The sequence below is a fragment of the Myxocyprinus asiaticus genome, chromosome 9 (assembly GCF_019703515.2).
Source record: "Myxocyprinus asiaticus isolate MX2 ecotype Aquarium Trade chromosome 9, UBuf_Myxa_2, whole genome shotgun sequence".
Lineage (NCBI taxonomy): Eukaryota > Metazoa > Chordata > Actinopteri > Cypriniformes > Catostomidae > Myxocyprinus > Myxocyprinus asiaticus.
Window position 1 is genome coordinate 31,049,531 of NC_059352.1, and position 24,949 is coordinate 31,074,479.

General features: G+C 38.8%; 1 protein-coding gene across 4 annotated transcripts in view; it reads right to left on the bottom strand.

Annotated features, from left to right (window-relative positions):
- Window positions 1–4,686: 4,686 nt before the first annotated feature.
- znf644b (zinc finger protein 644b) overlaps window positions 4,687–24,949 on the bottom strand; it is a 33,532-nt gene continuing 13,269 nt past the window's right edge. For 2 of the 4 annotated variants that reach the window (XM_051707485.1, XM_051707484.1), the window contains exons 2-6: window positions 10,055–12,787; window positions 9,354–9,899; window positions 6,492–6,617; window positions 6,298–6,403; window positions 4,687–6,178 (exon numbers count right to left, since the gene is read on the bottom strand). In XM_051707485.1, the coding sequence (XP_051563445.1) occupies window positions 5,965–6,178; window positions 6,298–6,403; window positions 6,492–6,617; window positions 9,354–9,899; window positions 10,055–12,770 (3,708 nt within the window). In that variant the 5' untranslated portion in view covers window positions 12,771–12,787 and the 3' untranslated portion in view covers window positions 4,687–5,964. Of the gene's footprint in view, window positions 6,179–6,297; window positions 6,404–6,491; window positions 6,618–9,353; window positions 9,900–10,054; window positions 12,788–22,467; window positions 22,540–24,949 lie in introns of those variants that run through there. The other 2 variants (XM_051707486.1, XM_051707487.1) reach the window with 2 other exon arrangements.

The window sequence follows — 24,949 nt, forward strand, 5'->3', positions numbered from 1 at the left end:
GATAAATGAGTTCAAATGATGCTGCTCAGAAACTTGACAAAAAATAAATAAAAATAAATAAATAAAATAAAAATCAATTACTAAAATCTTAAAATGTGAATATTGTCAAATGTCGTTTGAATATTGCCTCTGTTGTTACAGTGTCGACTGATTTATGCAACAAAAACCGTAACCGATTAATAGTTTTGTTAGCATTCAGGTTTATTTATGGACATCACAACCATTGATTACAGTATCTTTATTGTATATATATATTGTGATCAGTGGTTGTGATGTCCATAAATAAACCTGAATGCTGACAAAACAATTAACTGTTGTAATTAATTGTTCATTGTTACGGTTTTTGTTGCATAAATCAGCCGTCACTGTAAGTAAATAATAAACAGGCCTAGCCTAAGTAAATCTATATTATTAAAGGGTTTTTTTTTTTTTTTTTTACAACAGCTTATGAGTGGTCAGACAGGTTAAAAAGGCAGTTAGATGATGACTCTGAAACGTTTAATGTTGGTTCAACAAAGCATCTGTGGCACTTAATTGCCGTGCAGCGTCTCCTTGTGGTCAATATCTGAACTGCATGGCCATTGCAGTATATGTACATTTGAAGAAAAAAAAAATAAGTATTGCAAACAGAGGCTTCAAGCCAAATACAGCACGCAATATGATTTGATTGGCCCAATTCCCTCTACATTCTCATTGGTCTGAAACGATCAATTAACACTCGAAAACGGAGCTGGGAAGACCAAATTGGCGCCGCATTTTATTACAGAAGAGAGAGAAATCTTGCATTTTGATTCGGCTGTTATTTCCCCCAATGTGTGAGAAAAGCATAACATGTTTTCTCATCATGAGATTAGAGACATTACAACCAATACATACCGAGAAATCTGTAATGAGACTCAGCAGCCCATGAATTAAGTAGTCTAGAGTTTAATTAATTTATTGTAACATAGTAAGATAAGCAACATAGCCTACTCATTAATCTGAGATAAATGACACACGCATGTTCTATGTTGCTCTACATAACGCAGGGGGAATATGTATTTATTTAATTTTTAAAAGGTTACTGTATGTGCTGTCAGACCATATTATAAAACATCGGACTAAACGGATAGCCTAATAAAAAAAAGCCGCCGTATGTTTCCCGCCTGAAGTTTAATGCCCGGGATACCCGCCTGACTCGTCACTTTTGGCTCATATTCTTAATTTCTTCCCGAATCCAACTAAAATGTCTTTCATTTTGTGGCTTGTCAAGCATCCAATTTAGTGTGGTAAGAAAAGCAGGTCATGGTGAGCCTGGAGGTATAAGAGCCAGCTGCTCAGTGACCATTCATACCTACAGCTCTGCTATCTCTGGCATTCATTCATTCTACAGAGAGTCCATCAGCACTTTCAAACACAACTATTGTTTATATTATTATTATTATTATTATTATTATTATTATTATTATTATTTAGCATGACACCAACGAACTGACACATGCGGCTGAAATTGCACCAAATTGCTCCAAGAGACCAATAATAATAGCTACTACTACAACTAGCCTACTGGCCTAATATTACTACTACTACTACTACTACTACTACTAATAATAATAATAATAATAATAATAATAATAATAATAATAATATGGTGCCTCATCTAATTGATCGTTATTTTGTATGGACGTTTGTAAACTCATAAGTAATAGGCCCTAAACTTTTCATCGCAAGCCTGTGTTTATGATTCATATTTAGTCTAATGTGACATTTAGACTGAATTATAACAGTCCGTTTTAATTAAATTAGCCATAAAATTGGCTATAATTGAAATGATAAACAATGTAAAAATGTATTTTTGACACCTAATTTTTAATCATAATTATTTACAAAAATAACACTCCAGACCGCCCATTCATAAGAAACCATTCTAAAACAGCCAGCTGTAATTATGTCGTCATAATTGTGTGTAATGACGTGTCTTTAGGGCAGTTGATTTTTAGGACCTGCTGTCAGCTGCTGAACTGAACCGAACCAGCCGAGCGTGCACAGCGACATGACTCGCTATTGTTCGGGGCTTGTCAACATATTAACCTGAATTCCCTGCAGTCATCCACTATACCGAATTAGTGCACTAGACAAGGAAAGGGAATTCAGGGAAAAGGGATGGCGGACTAATTGAAAAACAATTGGCGGGAAAGCGCATTAATTAATAGGCTCTGTACCGCATGTCAGATGATGCCCCGAGAGCTTGAAGCCTTTGGAAAAACCGTCCATTAGAAATAATTTAGAGCGAATGGGCGAGCTAATTTCTCATTAACCTTTGTTATAAGACCTAGTTCCACATACAGTAATTGGAAACGAGTAGCAATTTCACCTCCATTTTACAAGAATAAATGGTGTTTAAAATCATGGTAGTCCTACATGAAATACACATATAAACACGGAGACAGTGTGGAACAGATTTGCTGCTCAACAAAAGCTGACTGTGATGAACCTCAGACAAGCCATACAGATCTAACTGAATGTGACAAGGGCTAAAGCATATTTTTGGAGCACGAAAATGGTGCATCCCAAACAGGTTTCATCCTTGTCAAAATGTATTGATTTTTTTCTGGTGTTGTGGAGTGGTTGATGTCTCTCTTACTCTGTAGGAGTAAAGAGGTTTGGTTTAATGTAAAGAGGTTTGGTTGGTCAGCAGGATAGGTTTGATTAAAGTTGGTTCAAATGGAGGCCTGATACTAACACCCTTAATGAGTCTGTAAAACATCATCACCACACTTTAGTGTAATAGTGAGTATAACAGCAAAACATGAATTATCAAAATGTTTAAATAGTACACATTAAGTGACAAACATACTGTATACCCACAATAAAACCTACATGCATATTCCATTTTGGTTTTTTATTTATTTATTCATTTATTTTAATTTTTTTGGAGGGAATTGGAGATGGGCAGCAAAAAGGAGAGAGAGGGAACAGAACAGAACATAGCTAGAGCTAGTGGTGACTACCAAGGTGATGAATTTCTCTTGGCCACAATCAGAGCACCTGGGTTTTCCTTTGGTGTATCCAGAGGTAAATAATTGATGTAAGGATAAAAGCGTTAGTGAGGAGAAGTGAGACATTCAGACAAGGGGGTGAAAACCCGGCCAGAGCCCCCTCTCCCATACCCCCCTCCACCCAAGCCTGGCCCCTCGCCGTTTGGTGGCCCCTCACACCGCCCTCTCGGACGAGCGCTTGAAGTGCAAATCTGTGTTCTGACTTGTTCCTGGTTGCTGTCAGCATGTTTTCCTCTTGTCAGTGGCGATTGACTGGGGGCTCGTCTCACCCTTGTGCCGGGACTGTAACGGGATCATTGACAGGCCAGTGACACTGCCCAACCAGATAATGGAAAGCTATTGATTTTTTTGTTCACACACTCCCTCTCTCTCTTTTTCACAGAGGAAGTGTGGGCTCTTTCACTTTAGGAATGACCGAAAGCAAAAGCAAGGCCACAGTCGACAACAGCAAGGCTCGGTCACTGGTCCCGATCTCTGGGTCGCTCCTGCCACTTCAGAGGAGGGAAAAAATCAAGACAAGTGCCAGTCTTTGGAGAAAAGGATGAGGAAAAAAGTTTCCATCAGTCAATCAGTCAACAGTTTTCTTGGTGTTTGTGTCAGGTGCACCTGAGACTGATCAGGAGATAAATGTTACGTGAGATAAACCCTCCCTATCCTTCCTGCAGTCCCTAGTTTGCCTTTGTTACAACTGCTCCTATGAAATATTAAGAATGTGCTTTTCCGCCAGAGGGCATTTTTAATCACCACCTAAGTTTACACCATTAATATGAAATAGCATAGCAAGCTATCTTTTCCTTATACATCCTGGAAGTTCGATTTAACAAATAAAATTTGGTGATTAATGGAAAGCTTTCTTTCTTGTTTTCCAAAGCCAACTCATTATCCCTCTTGATTCAGATAAAATGTGTGCTCTCTTGCACACAGAGAGGGGATGACACTTGTATACTGTTTTAATGGAGGAATCTCCAGAGAGCAGGCCTCTTTGATTCACTGCCTAATGATACGCGTGCTCTGGTCTGTCAGCAGCACAGCATTTTGGCAGATGGCTTGTGTGGATCTTACACATTTCTTTATGTTCCCGCCTCCCCCCTCATCCATCCCATTCATAAAGCTGCCAATGGTATAATGGAAAAACTCAATTCTGGTCATGGTTAGCTCAATCTCATTATAATCCCTCGTTTTTTATTCATTCAGCCCTTTGGGACACTGTCTGCCCACCATGCAGCTTCCAGCCACAGTGAAGTGTATTTTGATTCGGCCACGGGAGCCTAATGAAGTCACAGAGAGATACAATTATTTCCCAAAGCAGGGGCATTAATGTACTCCAAATTCCCACTGGAGAAACGTGATGACAATTGGTTAGTACAGCTTTGATCACCAGTCTAAGTCCTGCCCGGGACAAACTGTGAGGTTGACCTGCCCCCCCCCCCCCAGACACTTACTGATGGACATGAAAACAGGTCTCGGTCAAGCCGCCTTCTCTGATATTATTAGAGTTGTTCCAGTCTACACAAAGAAGCAGTTGACATTGTGGACAGTGTGGCTTGTCCAAAGCACAGAGCCTTTGTCAACAAAGTTGCAGTGCAGGAAAAATCAGAAAGTAAGTAAAAAAAAAATGAAAAAAGTATTACAACAGAAGATACCAAGGTTTAAATCACAATTACATTTTAATTGGCTATTAATTACTTAACAGAGGCATAAATACAACGTGTTAACGCATGCTCTGCTCATTAACATGTCGTACACCTTAATTGATCGGTATGTGCTCGCACATTGTCATCACCAACTAATGGTATATAGTTAGATGGTGACTACAGAAAGCCTGTCCAGGGCACGGATGACTGTTTCTCCATTGGTCTGTACCTATAGCCTTATTTACAATCAAATGCTAATCTTAAAGACTGTATATTGCATATTAGAAAGAAATCATTGCCATAGAAAGAATTGTAAAGATGCCCTTAGGTATCCTAAAGCATGCCAATTTGTTAATATAACAGTATTGTTATTATACCTTTTTGTTATATACCTTACATTTTAGCATCATAAATTCTAATCTTCAGTAACCAAACATTTAGACTGAGTGTGATTTGCACACATGAGCAAAAATAGGGTTTAGCATTTTACAGCATTAAAGAACAATGACCTTTGTTTGATATTCTATAGATACAAATAATTTAGGACATTAGTATTTCATCCCGACAGTATTGCCCATTATATTTCTAAACAACTAGAAAGCTTTGAAAAATATTCACTGGTATATTCATAAATTTCACAGTTCGTTTGTTTAATGATGGCATAAAAAATATACTTCGCATGTAACACATTTTGGGATCTTATACCCATATACCCAAATATAAATTTTTTCTCAATGTGTTAAAGGATGCATACGTGTTGATAAGGACTCTTAACCAGAAATTAAGCACTACTTATAGATATAATGTAGATATAATATATTGATATAATCTCTTAAAAATAGGTTATACATGTTTTTGTCAGTGTAAATAAATACTGCAATACAAAATTACAGTAGCTGTCCTACTGTAGTTGATCATTCTTAATTAGTTGAATTGTCTGACTACTACAATTTGGATTGTTTTTAAATTCTAGTTGCTGGATTTAAGAGTTGCAAATTACAGCAGCTGAAAACTGCAGTTTACAGTGATAGACTGCCTAATGCGCACATCCAAGATATAAATATAGCCAAACTATAAATCGATGTTGCAAACAGCATGCCCTTATAGATAACAAAAGATTGATACAATAAATTGGGAAAGAAATAAAGGAGCAAAATTAATAATATGCAATATAAGAAAACCTTTCATTTATATATATGTAATTCTATTCAGTTCTCATATAGATGTTCATACAGCAGAATATATATGTATTAGTTTATAGGTGTACAGTGAGCGTAGATGGTATACGTGGCTTAGGAGACCCCCTCAGGCAGACTGAGAGGCAGGTGAGTATCCAGGAGCAGGAGCTCGGGGGAAGATGGGGTACACAGCTCTTTACATAGAGCTGATACCTCCACCATACTTGCACCCATGCCAGGGATACTCGTGTGCATAAGATGCCTCTGTAAGTGCTTGATCCAGTCTTCCTGAACTGACTGAGGACCCTGGAAGGTCAGATCACAGAACCTAGAGAAGGGTAGAAAGAAAGAAAGAAATGAAAAAAGGAAAAAGAAACAAAGAAATGAGTGCTCATGGCAGTGTTAGGAGTGAGTGTGGTAATGAAGTTCTGGAGTGGTGTAAAGTACCTGCAGGTCATTCTGTAGATCACTTCAGAGGCAGGGTGTGAAAATGAAAACACCTTGCTTTTTGGCCCTGGTCTTGATCTAGGCCTCTTCTGTTTACAGTCATATGCTGTAAAACAAACAATGTAATTACAGTTAATGATAAGCTAAGTGGGAAGATGATTAGATGTGAAGAGTGAGCAGGGATGAGACCCTACTTGTTCCTTCTAATAAGGCAATCCTCTTCCGTCGTGCATACGCTCGAAGATGATTGGACAGGCTGACAGCACTCTGGAACGTTGTGTTGCAGTGACTGCAGATCTTCTTATTAAGAACAAATTTCTCTGGATCACACACACACACAAAATAGTTTTGAGGTAATGAATTTAAATAACAGTTAGGTGACCTCTGTTTGCTTGGAGCATTTTTTCTTTCATTACTGCACTCCACTCATGACCACTCTAAGAATAGCAAATGCATCATTACTGTTGTGTGTGTGTGTGTGTGTGTGTGTGTGTGTAATTTAGAAAAGGAACACAGCAGCTTGAAGAATAAAACTGTGATTCCCTAAGTGTCATCACCACCCACTCCATCTGTTTTCATATCATAAAGACTGGCTGTGCACTCTGTTTTTGAGGACAAGTAGTTATATGTGCTCTGTAAAAGAGTGCAGAGCACAAGGTTTGGTGGTTGGTTGGTTTGTTTGTTTTCTAATTTGAAACTCTTCATCTGCTCCCACTGTAATTCCAGAAGAAATGTGTCCAGTTTATGCTAATTTACAGCTGTTGTATAAATCTTGACAATGAAGAGCTCTGGAGATAATCACACATGTTTTGTGATATAAAAAATGTCATTCATAATCAGGGTTTTCCTTATGCAATAAATACAAAAAGAATGCAATAAATACAAACAAGTTGTATTCCAGTCAATCTGGGTAAAAGAAAAATATAGGACATAGAATACAGAAACTAAATCTCTTGTTCAAAATGCCTACAAATTGCTCCATAAACAATGCCTTGTAAAAAAAAAAAAAAAAAAAAAAAAGTATTCAGTCCATTATTCAACCATTTAAAATGTGAATGTCCCCGAACCCCTTTACAGTTGCTCTGCTCTAAAAAAGCACATATCCTTTCTTTTCTTAGTGGCCGCATTGCAAACTTCCCGCTATAGTTGCAGATGCCTCACCTCAGCAGTACTTAAAACCAGTCCTGATTAAATTAATCCGGTTGAACAATCAAATCAAATTACACATCATTCTACATGCAGTTAAAATGGACAACCTGTAAAATAAAAGTGATTTCAAACCTTCATTAATGTTTTGTATTAATGCAATGAGAGTTTTTATTTGGGCAGACATGAAACAAAGGTGTGCAAATACAGCTGATGTGTTTTCAGTGGTACATAAAAGAATGTTATGCTTTTTACATTTGAATTTCAAAGCCACTTCTGATGACATTCATTCTTTTTGTACCTGGTACAATATTTCAATGAGTGGCAAACTTTTCCCCTGCACTCTCTAAATCTAGCGTTCCCTCTCTCTTTCAATGGCATCAACTGGCAACTTCAAGGTTACAGGAAGAGAACTTTGTCTTAAGCATGAGACGTCTGTCATACATATTTAATATGGCGTGTATGACTGAAATTGGGTGTTTTAAAGTGCACTGTAAATAATGAAGGTGGTAGAAACAAGGTGGAAACATATGAGAGCGTCTGTGAAACAAGGCTGTGCAGTCATGCTACAATGTATTGATCATCTCTTCCCATGCTTACTGTAAATATCTCAAATCAATGCTATGGCACTTAACAAACTACTTCATTATTTGCACTTCAAAGGGCTATAACTATTTTAAAAGACTAATAAAAAAACACCATGATACAAGAAATAAGAACGTTCAATGCTGGATTGTGACCCAGATATCTGAAACCTCACCTGTCTGTCACTCATATATTCTTTGATTCAACATCACCCGAAACAAGACAGATCACACACTTAGCTGTCAGTGAACAAGCAAAAGCTTCTTTTCATGGAGGGTTTGTGTTTTCATAAAAATTGTTCAACATCACAATGGTGCTTCCAAGGACTCTGTGTCCATTCACAATAGATGAGAATACAAAAATGAAAGGCCAATTAAGAACCTTATTATTCTACAACCACAAAACTTGCTTCTGTAATCAAACAAATAAGGCATTATTATCTTAAAAGTTAATGGGAATTTCTGGGTCATTAGTGGCACCAAAAAGAATTGCCAAAAATACGCTTCGATACACGTTACCCAAACACTTTGCCCATCTGGCATTTTTCGAAAAAATAAATAAATAAATAAACAGTTGATCACACTCCAAACTCCTGACAATGGCTGAGCCAAAAGTTGATGTAACGGACTGCTCAAACAAACAGAGCTATGTTGAAAGTGGCACAGAGCTACATTACACTTTCCCGAGAAATCAACCAATGACTGGTTTACGTATAGTTGTCTCCACAGATTAAACTGGGATAAGAAAGCTATTTTAACATTTACAACAAATTACACACTTCGCCTTTAAGAAAAATACAGTTATATAATTTATGTAATACCTGTTTCATTAGAAAGGCATTCATCAAATGATTCATCAAACCCAGCTCCCTTGGGAGAAACACTGTACTGTAAAATTAAAAACTAATTATTCAGTCATAAGTCAAACCATTCTACAACCCTTAAGGGACTCCAGGTAAATCCTGTCACTGAACTTGGTCTTGTTCAGCTTGAATGAGTTTGACAACTGGGGGTCTAATTATTAACCTGAATACCTCCACGTCTAAGCGATGCTCACACAAATTGAAGTTGTTGGTGAGATAACGTAATTATGCATGAAATGTTTCATCATTAATGGTTGAGGGCCATTTCTTCTTGGAGAGGTTCAATGAGTCTCATGTCTTCAAATATGAATTGAAATTATCTGATATCATAAAATATCTGAAATCTGAATTGAGTTTCACAGGCTGACATAAAACAAACTTACCTGTACATATTCATATTCATTTATTTTTGCTGGGTAATAGCACATGACTCATGAATGGGTGACAGTGTGTGGCTCCTGACCTTGGCTCCAGGTAGGATCCAGCTTCACAGATGGTGTCCTGGGTATACTGCCACTAGTGGAAGAGATGGCCGAAGGTTTCATGGCTTCCTCTGAGTGACCACAGACCTCCATTTCCTGCTCCAGTTTCCTATTTTCCAACAGGTCCTCTAAAGTGCTAGATGGGACTGTCTCAGTCTTCTGCCTCTCCTTGTCAAGTGATGGTCTAATCACAGTCCATTGCCCTGCGTCTTGTGTGCCGGTGGTATGATGGATCTTCATGGGAATCCCGGTGGACATAAGGAACAGCCCATCACTGTTTGCAAATTTTTGAGAGACAAAAGGTTTGGAGAAGTGTCGTCTGGCACCAAGCACCCTCATAATGTTTCTGTATTCTGTCTCATCCTGAAGAAGTTCTGTCAAAATGCAGAGAGGTGACTTGCTAGCGCCCGAAATAGGCTTTCCAATCCGCTTCAGATGACCCCGCACATGATTGGAGAGGCCAGTCTTAGTGTCAAACCAGCCCAGACACAGCGGACAGGTGTGTTCGGTTTTAGACTCTGGCTTATCTGCCATGATGAAAGCAAATAATTACCATACTTAAATCAATGTGTTACAGGTAGAAATGTTTTTGCACATCCATAAATATAGGTTATGCATGTGAGATATTATCTAAAATCACAATGAATTACTATTTCACAATGCAAAGGTGAACAATAATCACCTTTTCTGATTCTGCGATTCACTGAAGGGATTTTCCTCCGTATGCGAGGTCGACAATCCTGAGATGCCACCTGCTCAGGTGACACCATGTGACGAGCATCATAACTTAGCCCCACTCTATGTAGGTGTCCTCTGATGTGGTTGGACAAGCCTACCCCAGACTCAAACACAGCTGGGCAGTAGGGACAGCACTTACTGCCCACAAAAGACAAAGGGGAGGCCACATACTCTGCATAGGGATCACTTTGGTGATAAACACCAGGATCAGTGATATCCTCACTGATTGTATTCTCGATACATTCCTCCTTCACTATAAATGTACATATTTCATCACTGTCCACCTCTATGTTGTTGTCCAGATTGGACTGATTGGTGTAGTCGGGAATGTTGTTCTTGAAAGGGGATGTCCGTCCACAGTAGAAATAATCATGGTGGGTATTGCTATGTGACCAACCCGGGGACTCTTTGGCATAGTCGTTGAAATCCTGAGCACCATCATTGTCATTTCCTTCCTGTGGTTTAGTAAATTCCCATTGTGGAGACTTAGGTTTACATTTTGGAAAACTCACATGAGGAATATTAACATGGGTGTTGCGATATGGGATTGACATTTTTCGTTTCGAGGGTATTTTATGCCTCAAAGTTTGCAGTGCTAAAGTACCGCTGTTTGAAGGATCTTTGGGACAGCTCTCAGTGCCAGGGTTCAGACAGGCTGTTTTACTGACGATCTCTGTTTTTGTTGTAAGATGCACGTCAAAGCTGGAAAGATATTTTGTACTCTTTTCTGAGACAGCGCTTTCATATCCTTGATTGTCTTCTTCGACATACGGGAGACCTGTTGTCACGTCTATTTTCTCTGTAGGCAGAGGGGATAATTTGCTTGGCTTGTCACTTCTCCGTGAGAATGGTGACAGCTTGTTTGCTGTGCTGCCAGGGCTCCATTTGATCAGCGAGGAGCTGAAACCGTCACAGTTTTTTTGTGATTCTTTGCTTCTCACATTAAGGTCAGCTGAGCCATTGGGCCTAAAGGGCAGCTCACTTCTCTCCCTAACAGACCATTTCTCTGTGCTTTGAATCTTTGGCATCAATGAGTCCATGATTTTGGGTTGGTCTGCTACTCTGTCAAACTCATAATTTGGTTGCCCATGGATGAGCTCCATATGTTTTCTGAAATCATTGTTGTTCTTACTTCTAAATGTGCAAATTTGACATACAAAAGAGTCACCAGTTTTGACATATGTTTCGTGGTGAGCTGTGCACTCACTTGCCTTTAGCTCTATTTCATTCATAGTCATGTGATCACATTCTTCCCAGCTATAAGAGTGCTTCTCTTTCTCATTAGTTTCACAATGATGGACAAAAGTTTTAGGGCATTTCGTTCCAAAAATGCACTGGGGACACTGAAGACAGTCTCTTCTTCCCTTGACATCTATCTTACTGAAACCTTTAATCTCTTCCATCAGCTTCTCCCTCCGCACCTGGTGGATTATCATGTGCTTTTGCAGAGAGGTTAGGTCTCGGAATGAACGCCCACACTCCCTACATATAAAGGGTCGGGGAACGTGTTCTTGTCTCAACTTATTATTCCTATCTAAATGATACATCATATGCCTATGCAAATTCATCTTCTCCTTGAAATTAAAATTGCACTTTGAGCATGAGTAGAAGGACAGCTCACTGCCTGTTTTTGTCTCTGTCTTTAACCGTGCCAATTTTTCACCCATGTAGGTGTTTGTTTCTATGTCGCTGCTGCCTTCATCACATTTCTCTTCCTTCTCTCTTCGAATTAGCTCCTTCATGGCAGCTGCCTTATTGCAGAATTTCTCCAGGCGCAAGCCAGCATATGCTTTCAAACTTTCCAGCTCTTTCCTGAAGACATGTTCTTTGTTAATGGACGAATCAAAATCCGAGTCCTCATCAGTTAGAGAATTCTGTGATGCGTAATCAAAGCCATCATAAACTGGTCCTCCAGTGGCAGCTCTCTTCACGGTATGAGTTTTCCGCATCCTTCGTCTTTGGTCGGCAGGTGGAGTTCCCTCAATCTCCACCTTTGTTCTTACCCCACCACCTGCTACACTGCTTTTCAACAGTAACTGCATGAACTTCTCCTGCAGGCCCCAGTTCAGACCATCACAGTCATCAGAGGAACTTTCTGACAACTCCGAATCAAAATCCCATAAGCACCCTGCTTTGGTTCCCTTTCTAGCCAACATTCGGCTGATTGGCTTGTTATCCAAGCCTTCCCTCACCAGCACATCTAAGGGGGCCTCACCATCGCTGTTGTTTGATTCAGATGAGACCCGTGTGGGCCGCACTTTTAGGGCGCATCCTTCTGCTTTCTGCCGGGTGTCTGATTGAAGCTCACTGGGAGGTGGTAACACCTCCGGGCTGGTGTCTGTCCCAGGCAGAGGGGACATGTCTTTGTTGTGGACACAGGACTCCTCTGAGGTACAGTGTGAAGCAGCTCCATTAACAAGTGCTCCTGAAGGCAATGAGTCGTTTGTGCTGGAGGCAGCAGGAACACTACCACAGACAAATGGGTTCGGCTGGACTCCATTTAAAGGGTTTTGGTGAATGTCCAAGGGCAGGGGCTCTGGTGGATCCAAACTGTTATTGTTGTTGCTGTTGTTGGGAGATGTGGCTGTCAGCTCTTGAGAGTCATTAGAAGAATATTCTACCTCTTTGTCTTCCTCTGCACTCTCTTTTACTGCCGCCATAACAGGGACAACACAGTCTGTAAAAGAGATACAAGAGATATCAGTTTCACTTCAGCATACTAGTTATATAAAACCAAAAAATTCAAACCGCTAACATATGATATGATGGGGTCATAATCTAACGTTCAGTTTTAGATTCTTAGAGGGATAGTTCATGCTGTCATTGTTTACTCATCCCCACTTTTTCCATGGAACACAGAAGGAGAGGTTAAGCAGAATGATAGCCTTAGTCACCATTCATTTTAATTGGATGGAAAAAAGATGCAATGAAAGTGAACAGTGACTGAGACTCATAACTCCTCCACAAAATCTCCTTTTGTATTCCATGGAAGAAAGAAATTCATTTATCAACATGAGGGTGAGTAAATGATGTTCTTTCTTTTTTCTTTTTTTTTTTTTTGGTGAATCACTTTAATTCCCCAGCCAACGAATTAGGCTTAAAACATATTTACTAATGGTGGCCTAAAGGAGATGGCCATGATTTTTTAGCCACATTATGAGTCTGAAACACCCACTGTCACCACTTCTTTTCACAACACACCCCACCGTTAGCCCTCGAAGTCCTGGTGAGGAAGCTTAATTAGGTGAAAGCACCTCTGGGATATAACCTTCCTGTTTCTCCCACTAAAGTTCTCAGCCACCTGCTAAAATTGACCAATTTCCATGGGAACAAAGCATGCCACCAATAAGATCAAAGCATTCTATCTTATCACTCTCTGATGGTGCCAAAGCACATCCCAGCACGAGACTGTTGTTGCCTCAAACCTGACAAATTGGCACACTGCACACACACACATACACAAATAGACAGACACACAGAGAGACAGACTCACACACACAGGTAGAATTACAGAACGCTCATGTTCACAAATAACCGGTGAAATATACCTCAGATGTCATCAACTGATCTAATTATATTTGATGGTTTTCACAGCCCAGGACTAGAAAACCTGTGGGACAACAGGAGTGTGTTTAAAGGGTATGTTAAAGGGGCCCAGGCTTGCTGTTGTCCTGCTAGGCCACAGTGTATGCTCTTAGAATTTGACATTCAGCACTAGCTGCTCTCAACAGGAAGCTGCGTTGCTAACGAAGTGTTAAATTCAGTGTTAATGAGTGGCTTCACTGTTACCACCTCCTAGGTAAACCTTCCGAGCTCCATATTCTCTCCATCTGTTGGGGTGTGAGGGGCTTTCAGAGGAAGAACAGACGCTCTGCATTTAAAAACGAACTTCGCTGCAAACCCCTAAACAGCAGGGTGGCAAAGCTTCAGAATATGATTTCAGCTTTAAATTTATAGGCCTCATTAGCTGCCAGTTTCCACACTGATCTGTTCCATACACAACAAACAGGGTTCAACTGCAATACGTCTTTTAAAAATTAATTTGCCTCTATTTACTTCATTTAGTCAATGTTAAAAGGCTGCCTTTGCCTTGCTGGAAGCTATTTACAAGGATTATGAGCTTAAATACATGTACACTATGCGCAGAGATCAATCTGAAGCGATTAGCTCTTTTTCCCAATCTCGCTCAATCTCGGTTTCTTCCCTCCTTCAAATGTGCTCAGATGTTTGAATTCGCAAACAATAATGAATCAGAGGAGGTCCCCCTGTGATCAGTCTAAATTAACTGCACAAGTAAAAGAGCACTTAACACTTAGACGACACGCATATGTCACTGAATCCTCTCTCTCTCTCTTTCTCTCCCAGCCACTATTCTTTCCATCAGCACTTGTTCTAACACTCGAGTTGCACCTCATCTTGAGGTTACTGTAGAAAAAATAAGAGGTGATAATTGCATATTATCATTACACATTATTCTGGAATCCCAGAAGGTAAACTTTTCTTTGATATATATTAATCATAGGAGAATTCAAACTACTTGTTCCACTTTTGTGTCTAAACTTTTTTATTTTTGTTCCTCCTACTAGAATCAAATGTTAGTGAAAAAAGGTGAAAAGATGGAAGTGTATGCTCCAAAAGTACAATTATATGGTGTGCTATAAACTCAAAGCACCATAAATACATTCACAAGATACATTCACAGGCAGGTAGAACTCATATTAATCTAAATCTTAAAAATAACTTCTTAAAGTAGGGTGAAGGCATGAACCAACCTTGCTTTCTTCCTCAGCAAATTATTTTTATTCTTTAGTTCTAACACATGCAGGCTGAGAAACAAATATGGTAACACTTTACAATAAGGTTCCATTTGTTAACATTAGTTAGCAACATAAGTTAACATGAAGAAATTAATCTTGGTTAATGTTAATTTTAACATACATTTTTTAAATCAAAAGTTGTACATGTTAACATTAGTTAATGCACTATGAACTAACATGAACTAACAGTGAACAATTATATTTTTATTACCTAACATTACCAAAGATTAAAGAATGCTGTAAAAAAATACTGTATATTGTTTACTGTAAGTTCATGATACCTAATGCATTAACTAATGTTACTGAATAGAGCCTTATTGTAAAGTGTTACCACAAAATGTTTTTATCCAAACACTAGAAAAAGTTGTGAAAAATCTCATCAAACTCTTCATCTGAAGTGGAGAACCATAAAAACAATTGTACAGACCAAGTGGAACAAGTCATTCAAAGCAGTTAACTGTCTATGTGAATCGGCAACATGCCCAGCTCCATTTCACCTTATCCATTCCTCTCTCTTTCCTTCTTTCACCTGTCCTTTCCTTCCCTATCCTCTCTTCCTCTGTCACAGGAAAAAAAAAATATAAACAAAGATGGGAGACCGTGGCCCCTCAAGTACATAGCAGAGAATCTTCCTCGGTTAATGGGAGTTATTGATTTGTTTGACACACTGTGAATTTTATGAAGCCACTTCTCAAGTGTGAGAGACTAACAAAGCACAGCTGTAAGCAAACAAACAGGTAGCTATTCAGCCTGACACCTCACAGAGACTGAGGAGAGCCTGTCTTTCTCTTCTTCTCTCGCCACGTTGAGGATGAGCATTGAGTCCAGGAAAATCTCTCTGGATTTCACAGCTGACAGGACAAGAGATGCTTTGGGGAGTGTTTGTTAGGGAACACTAATGATTTTATGAAATTCTTATTACAGGCCTATTTTGAATAATAATGAGTTTTGTCATTTCTATGTGAATAACCAACACTGTCACAGTGAAGTAAGAAAATAAGCTGTTTATTTCAGGTAGTTGGGAAGCGTCAGTATTTTAAAGCCTGGCCTAAAGGTGCACTCAGTATTTTTTGTTTGTTTGTCATCTGGACTTACACCGACACTTAAGAGTGTGGATGAAGTATCCTTCAAAGGATACAGATTTCAGTTACCAATGCCATTGTAGAAATTCACTATTCACAGTTAGCCATGATTAATTTAATTCACAAGTGAAAGTGTCCAACAACAGGTCGGGTACTGAGATTAAGGGAATAGTATTAGACTGGTGATCTCAACATGGCAGCCCCCATGAGGGGACCCTCTCCATGTAGATTTAAATAGCTTTTGTAAAGTTACTGATTTGAATGGAGTCTTCATCTCATCATGATTTTATACATATGTTTTAAAAAAATATTATGTATTTCTTTAAAAATAAAACTTGTTTTTGAGAAGAAAAAAATACTGAGTGCACCTTTAAATGGCTGTTTTCAAATTTGCAAACTGGGTTAGGACAACACAGTCTCATAACAATAATTTGTACAATATGGTGAAATCGTGAGATATTGTATGGCATAGCTCATACGAAAAGGCACAACGTTTATTCCCATAAGTCTCTCTTCCACCATCGGGCCGAACGGTTCTGAGCATGGTGAGGAATGGTTACAGTAGCTTTTCCACCTGGGCACGATTCGGCACGGCATGATTAGAAACCGTTCTCGGCCTGGAATTCTCAGCCCAGTTAGACAACCGTGCTCAACTATGCTGGTGGAATGCCTGTAGTGACATCACGACTCACGACTGGTCACTTCTCATTTGCCAAGGTTACTAATTCTTTCTCTGTAGCTGGCCAAGTGCACTATTTGGGCAAAGTAAACACACTTCTCACGTGGTCCTTAAACTCTTGCTTTACCAAGGTAACAACTGAAGCATTTCTTGTGTACATTCGAAGTCTGTTTTCAGCACCACAGTGGAAAAAAAATCCATAACCGTGCTGGCTGGCTTGGATCGGCACAGAACAGAATGGTTTCGCAACAAGAACAGTTCGGCCAGATGGTGGAAAAGAGGCTATAGAGACCAACCATTCAACAAACACAATTTCAAATCGATACAATACACGCAATACGCAATACATTAAACTTTAGTTTGCCTCCTGTACAACACTTTATTTTAAGAAAGGAAACATCTGTGAAAAAATCTGGTTACTCAATCAATATTTATGTATGCAATACAAATTACTTATGTACACTCACTGAGCACTATATTAGGAACATACGTACACCTACTTATTTATGCAATTATCTAATCAGCCAATCCTGTGGCAGAAGTGCAATGCATAAAATTATACAGATATGTTAGGAGCTTCAGTTAATTTTCACATCAACCATCAGAATGGGGAAAAATGTGATCTCAGTGATTTCGACCATGGCATGATTTTTGATGCCAGATGGGCTGGTTTGAGTATTTCTGTAACTGCTGATCTCCTGGGATTTTCACGCACAACAGTCTCTAGAGTTTATTCATAATGGTTGAAGACTGGAAAAATGTGGCCTTGTCTGATTTCTGCTGAGGCACACAGATGGTAGGGTCAGAATTTGGCGGCAACAGCATGAATCCATGGACCCAACCTGCCTTGTGTCAACAGTCCAGGCTGGTGGTTGTGGTGTAATGGTGTGGGAAATGTTTTCTTAGCACACTTGTGGCCTGTTAATACCAATCAATCAATGCTGGAATGCCACAGCCTTTTTGAGTATTGCTGCTGACCATGTGCATCCCTTCATGGCCACAATTTTCCATCTTCTAATGGCTACTTCCAGCATGATAATGCACCATGTCACAAAGTCATCTCAAACTGGTTTCATGAACATGACAATAAGTTAACTGTTCTTCAGTGGCCTTCCCAGTCACTGGATCTGAATCCGATGACTGGTTTGGGATGTGGTAGAACGGGAGATTCGCAGCAGGAATGTGCAGCTGACAAACTGAATGATGTAATCATATCAACATGGACCAGAATCTCAAAGGTATGTTTCCAACATCTTGTGGAATCCATACTATGAAGAATTGAGGCTGTTTTGAGAGGCCCTCCCCAGTTTTAAGTATAGTGTTACTAATAAAGTGCTCAGTGGGTGTATGTCGATAACCTATAATACGCTTCTCTCATCTCTTTTCACACCCTAAGTTTTCTTTCATTTGTGGTATATAAAATGTATTTTCCAATAAAAATCATGGTTAGGTTTAGGGTTTGGTTATGGGTTTACTTTATGGGTAGGTTTATGTTTGGGTTAGGGGTTAATCTTATGAAAATTCGTAATAACATTGTTCGTTGGTATGTACTGTATATTTTTCTCTACAGGAGTAAAAGACATACATTTTTGTAAAAGCCAGATCAATTTCTTATGATTTTGCCATCTCGTACTATTATTACAACTCAGTCATGAGAATGAGTTGGTAGGATTAGGTCCCAGCTAACAAGTTCACAATTTAATCATCACATAGTTAGAGACAGACCACTTTGAAGTCCGCAACAAAGCATGACAAAGTGAACAGGGTACATTTCATGCAATCTGGATGAATGATTTTTAATAGCATATCAGTAGCAAATTAGTAAAATGCAAACTAGCGGACCTCATCTTTTCTTATCCACGCTGGTGAGTGAATATCCCCCTTCGCAAATATTATATTAATGTATTGTATACTAATAACACAAGTCCTGTAAAATCCAAACGAGCAGAGTGTCTCAACCATTCTACTCACCTCTCCACAAGGTATTCTACAATTTAACATTCTGCTTTTTACTGCTGGTTCCATCAAAAGAATTTATCTTTTTCAAAAACGTTAAAGTCAGATATAGAACATTCTAAGCTTGACCTATGTAGTAGCATGTTTACATCAGTGTTCATTGTATATACACTTGGTAGCCGTCAGAATATGCTCTGAAATTCTGTTCTTTCAGCTCTGGAAATGAATATTTGTTATCACACATTCAAGCCCCTGAAATATGTCCAAGTCTTGACTCTTTTTCTTACACTTGCTTCTCCTTTTTGAAACAAAACTAAGATACATGAGTGGCAAGATTCCAATTTCTTTTGAACACTGAGTGGAAATTGAGAGCTCAGAAATAAATCTGCTTTAATACACAATCTCCACAGAGCTACCTTAAAGATCTCTCCTTCTGTGTCTAACAAACCACTGCTTAACCAGAAGCCAAGGTTGACATCTCTAATGTCTTGGTTGCCACATCACTGCAAAAGTTGCATTTTCCCGGGTTAGCCACTCACAGCTAAGGTGATGCAACGTTACAGATCCGTTTACTAGCCCAGATTGAAAACAGACCACATAAATTTGGCTCTGGATTCTAAAACAAAAGAGCACATCCTTCCTCAACCTAAATTAACAGAATGTCAACACAAACTCAAACTCTCCTCTTCATCTGCCAATCACACAGCTCTCCTCAGCCCTTTCCTAAAATAGAGGGAGAGTGAGAGAGTGAGTGAAACGGCTGCTCTTCGTGATGGTAGATTTAGGATTTGGGAGGGGAGGGGGTCACTGGGCATGATAAAAGGGGACAGGGAGTGAGTGACAGTTGGGTTAAGACAGAAGTCATGTTCAATAGTAGGTAAGGAACATCAAAAGGCGAGTTCACAGGAAACCTATGCAACCTTATCTAGACGAAGGATTTTCTGTTGTGTGAAGTAGATTAGTGATGCCAGAGCTGCTGACATGGCCTCATTTGCCGCCCTGTAGTGTTAGAGGAGGATTAAACCATATAAACTTTGAAGCTTTAAACAATACCATTCAAAATTAGATGGATTAAGGGAGAGATGTCTGATGGGGATTTCCCGTGGCTTTGTCAGTTTAAAACTTCTCTCTTTTAAAAATAGGAGAGAGAAGCTGAGCAGGTCTGGGGTTTCTATTTTAATGAGGGCTCTCTTTTCGTGAGCTGGGCAATAGATGCAGAGTAGCACAGGTCGACAGGCCCTTAACCAGTAGACTCTCTCACATTAAAGAATGATGCAAAGAGTTTGTCACTTAAACAAAAAGGGGGCGGAAGTTTTCTGGCAGTTGCATCATTCTGGTAGTTTTATGAAGCGTCGGCTCTTTTCTTGATGAAAAATAAACATTGATTGTTGTGTGCTGTTTCATGCAAATATGAAAGAGAGATGCAATGAAAAATACATCCTATTAGGTCATGAGTTGAAAGTGTTTTTTGCCTTGTTGAAGAGGGTGGATTTTTCTTTATGTGAAATGTGATGATTACTGGAGAGCTGATTTAAAAACGGGGGGCTGCACAGCCGCGTATCTGCTGCTGTGATCGAGGGCAGACTCAGATGCATCTGTCTTGCTTGAGTAGTGTGAATGAAAAAAGCTAACTTTGTCACTGCCGCTTTGCTGACGACACGTGACCAATCAGATGAAAGCGAGTCAATGTCAACGCTAGTCTACAAGCTGAGGACGGGATCGGGTCTAAGCGAGCAGACATCAATACGCTTAAATTTAAAGAAATGTCAAGCACTGTGGGTTTCAGGATAAAACAAATTTTATTACTTTTTTTAAAATGTAATGTGCAGCACAATCAACATAGACATAAGCAACATAATAAAAGTGAGGGAAGTGGAAAAGGGCAAATGCCACCAAAGTGACAAAAATATCCAGATATTTAAAAATGTGGGGGTAAACAATGCACATTTGATACATTTCATAATATTCTTTTCTAGGCCTATCTATCCATTTGTTTAGTGCCTCTGCAGACACCATAGTGACCTTTAGCTGTCAGATATCTGTGGTCACAGGGAAAAAATCAGCACTGAAAACCTTGCACATGAATAAAATGCACGAAAACTCCAAAACATGAAACATTAAATAATCTTGCAATTAACAGTGTAGAACAGTCGAGAACTGTATAATCTAACAAAGGAACTGGACATTTCTTTTTTATGCAGTATTTACATATATATTTGTATTTGACGTTGATTATAAAGTTAATTAATAATCAACTGATTTAACTGAAGTATTGATGTGTTGTGATGTTGTGTACTTTAATATGGTAGAACAAATTCTAACAAAATCCTTGTGAATGTAAAAAAATTACTCTAACTATAAATGAAAGTTATCACTAAATAAAAAGTTACTTTTTGATACTGATGGATATACACTATTATAAATTATGCTATTTCTTTTAACACATTTACAATGATCCCTTGTTTAACCGAAACGTAATTTAAAAGAACACAGTGCTAATGAAAAAACTACCCGTTCTTAACTGCACAAAGCCAAGCTTGCAATTTTCAGTCCATTTCCCCCTTGAATGGCCTCCCTCAGGATATTAAAAAATCATCACATTTTTATCAGTCCCTGCTGCTTGTCAATGGCATCAATAAAAGCTGAATAAGTGGGCGGAGCTGCATCCAGACCAGTCATTAACACTAGAGCCCCACTCAATCAGAGCAACTCCAAAACATATCAAAGTGGAGGCAGCGTGCAGGAGAAGAGGGAGGGGGTGTGCTCGGTAGCCTGATAGAGGCCCCATGGAGAGATGTAAATAACCTCCCAAGAGACTCTCAGCAGGCTGAAATGAAGATGCTAGCTGGGAGGCGATGGGAAGCTAATGAGTTGAACAGTAAATGTACACAAAAGAGAGAAGGAGAGCCACTCCCTCTTTATGCCAATCAATGCGCTTTTAACAGTAAGAGGGTGCTGATGCCACTTTTCTTCCAGCACCGTCTGGGTGTACGTGCCATGCAGCAGTAAAGTCAGGGGGGATAAAACAAGTCACAGATCAAAATGCAGCTGACCAAACCAAAAAAGAACAAAATGCCCCTTTTGATAAAGTGATGAATCGGGTGATCTCACTACTTAAGAGATGCAGATCTATGTTTTCTATAGCATCAGGGATTCTGTACTGTAGCTAGACCTGGCTCTAGCAATGCCAAGGTCATGGGTTTTATTCCTCAAACCCAAAGTCATTTAGGATAAATCATCTGCTAAATGTATATAAATAAATGCAAATGCAAACCATACAAACAGAAACAGCATGCTGTAAACATATGCATTTCTTAAATGTGCTGCCAAAGGCAATGTAGCAGGTATATTGGAAATAGTTTTTAAAGGCTCACATTAGCTTTCACCAGAGAAACATTAATTGGAGTGAATATCAGGTGCACTTTGACTGTTCAGCATATTACCATTTCCACTATACACATAATTTTATTACTGAATCATACATTTTTGTGCCATATTTATGAAATTATTTTAAGTGATTCTCAGAAAAACATCAGTTTAATCATATGTAAAAGTAATGTAGGGAGATTTTAATTCTCACTATCAGCCACATATAACTTTCTGCCACAGACATTATCGGTCCAATCTGCAGTGTCCAATGGTGCCACTTAGCAGCACAAAATTAACAGAATGTGAAATAATGAACATCTTTCACATAATTACTTTAATTCTTGATTGCATGCAATCCAATATAATTAATCAAGTGTTGGGTAAATTAATTTAAGAAACCATTTGGCTGTATTGCATGATGCGCAGGAAGCTGAGGGATCCTATTCAAACAAACCTGTATTTCCTACTGGTCACTTCCACTGATGACCAACAGATGGCTCTGACAACTAACCTGGGTCAGCCGTTACTATAACCAAATACAAAGAAAAGAATACATAAAGAAATACATAAAGAAAACAGGTTGAGAAAAAAGTTATCACTGACTTTGGAAAAAAATCAATACCCGAGGGGGAAAAATATAATGTCGATCAAGTTACCCAATTGGGGTAGGCATAATATTTATCCTGTAAAATAAGAGGCTGTGTGTATGTGTTTATTTGTGGGGAAAAAAGTAAAAGCTCCCTTTTCTTTTTCCTTTCAAAATTGCTTTTTCATTTTCAGGTATTTCAAGGTGTTTATATTAAATTAAGTGGTATTCTGCCTTGACTGGCATGCTCAAAATTTTGTTTCAGAACCTGCCTGTTATCAACATGTCAATAAGCAGAATAACAGTATATGTAATGGATGCACAGGTAAACCATTCACACAATCTCATCTAGTCTCTTAATACCACATATAATTCAGTGATCGCTTCTTGACAGAAATGCTCTATAATCACACATCACCCTGCAACCCCTTCTCAAAGCTCTAAAATATCACATCCAACTCTAGGAATAATTGGAAAATTTAATGAGTTCGGTGAACCACAACCTTGAAGGATTTCGCAAAAAAAAAAGGATTTTGGGGGCTTGACGGTTAATTCTTAGGCAAACTTTTCCCTTTACCCTTTCAATCAATATAAACAGTGGATTTGATTTTGGTTAATTGGTGCTCAGTAAGAGCAACCCTTCAGCGTCAATAGAACATTCTTACGGCCATGGTCCTATTGATTCTGGAATCTCTTGTAGGCGCTTACAAACAAGTCTGTTCCGATGGAATCTGTTTCTCTGAGTTCAAATTTAAACTGATTTAGGTTTAAATAAAGAAACTTGTGATAACTGGATAAGGGACCATATTAAATTGGTAAGTAATTTCACTCAAGTATGTTCAGTGTATTAATAATCATACATAAAAAATAAAAATATCAAGCTACATTGCAATGCATGTTCGAATTTTTAAATTGTTCAAAGAGGACAGTCATATTGTTCCAGAAATTTTATATTGACAAAACTATTATTGACATTTGAATTATAAAAAAAAAACAAAAAAAAAAAAAAAAAGAATATACATGGTTTAGCAGTTACTGAATCTTTAAAAAGAAGCATTCATATTTTTTTACAGTAATCACAGTTTAGTGCCCTGCAGAGCATTAGTGATCAAATCCTGGCCCCTAGCGGTGAAGCCATCAGCGTGAGATATGGAGCCTGAGGCTGCAGCAGTCTGTTTGTAGCATTTGGTGAGCTGAAAGATTTCACATGTGTAACTTCCCACATAAAGTCTTTAATGGGCGGAAGTGTTCTCATTTGCTTATCCAGGTGTGGATAAATGACTGCTGGGACCCCCGTGCCATATCTGTTTCAAAGTTGGTAGGATTACTCTAAGAGAGGGGCACACTTTCGACTTGGAACAAGACTAACCGGTGACAATCACACCTGTCAAATAATTTTGGAACACATCCCAAGACAAACTTCAGAGACAAAGATATCTTTTGAATGCAGAACGCAGACAGGTTAACATTTTTCTCGCTATCATCCCAATTCTGTTGGATCATTGTCCAATTACACAAAATTAGCTTGGCAGATTTGCTCACATAACATTATACCCAGATTCCCTTTTTTGGCCTTTTTCTGGGGGGCTGCTCAAGGAAGATGAAGGTTGCCAGGTTTCCAGGCTGACGGGGAGTATGCCTCTGACAAGTGTAACTGACAGCTCTGATTTAATTTGACTGCTGATCACACCCAGCTATAGCATCAGAGCAGTTCACACATCTGTGCCTCAGCTCAGGGTGTTGAGACATGCCACCAAATATCTGGAACATTACACACACTCCTGGTGCCGTGTACAGGCAGCCAGTGCGCTGTCACTCCAGCTTTCCAGCAACATTAGCAAAGACACAAATCTTACATTTATCATTTCCATCCTAATTCTGTTGGTATTAAATCACTCAAAAAAACTACATCTAATGTTCCAACATTGCCATTCATCATTGCAATTTGCTGCAATAGATATTAATTTTACATATGTAAGACAACAAATGGTTAGAGATAAATATCTTGTATATTTCTGGAAAATTGTTTCTACAAGTCTTCTCCAAAATATTGGCACCCTGTGGTTTTTGGTAAACCCACCTGCAATGTGAACATAGGTACACAGTGAATAATTACTAGAAATGCCACATCTAAATAAGTAAAACATCTGTTTGTTTGGTTCAATGTGACAGACAACATACATAAATAATTTCATAGGAGTGTATAAACAAGAGTGTGCATTAACCATATCCCATAAACAATTACCATAAGCCATTCTAGAGCCCCATAAAAGGTGAAATATATTGTAACTTCTTTTTTAACCTTTACATGAATACATTAATTCAGATAAATTTACTGACTCTGAAAATG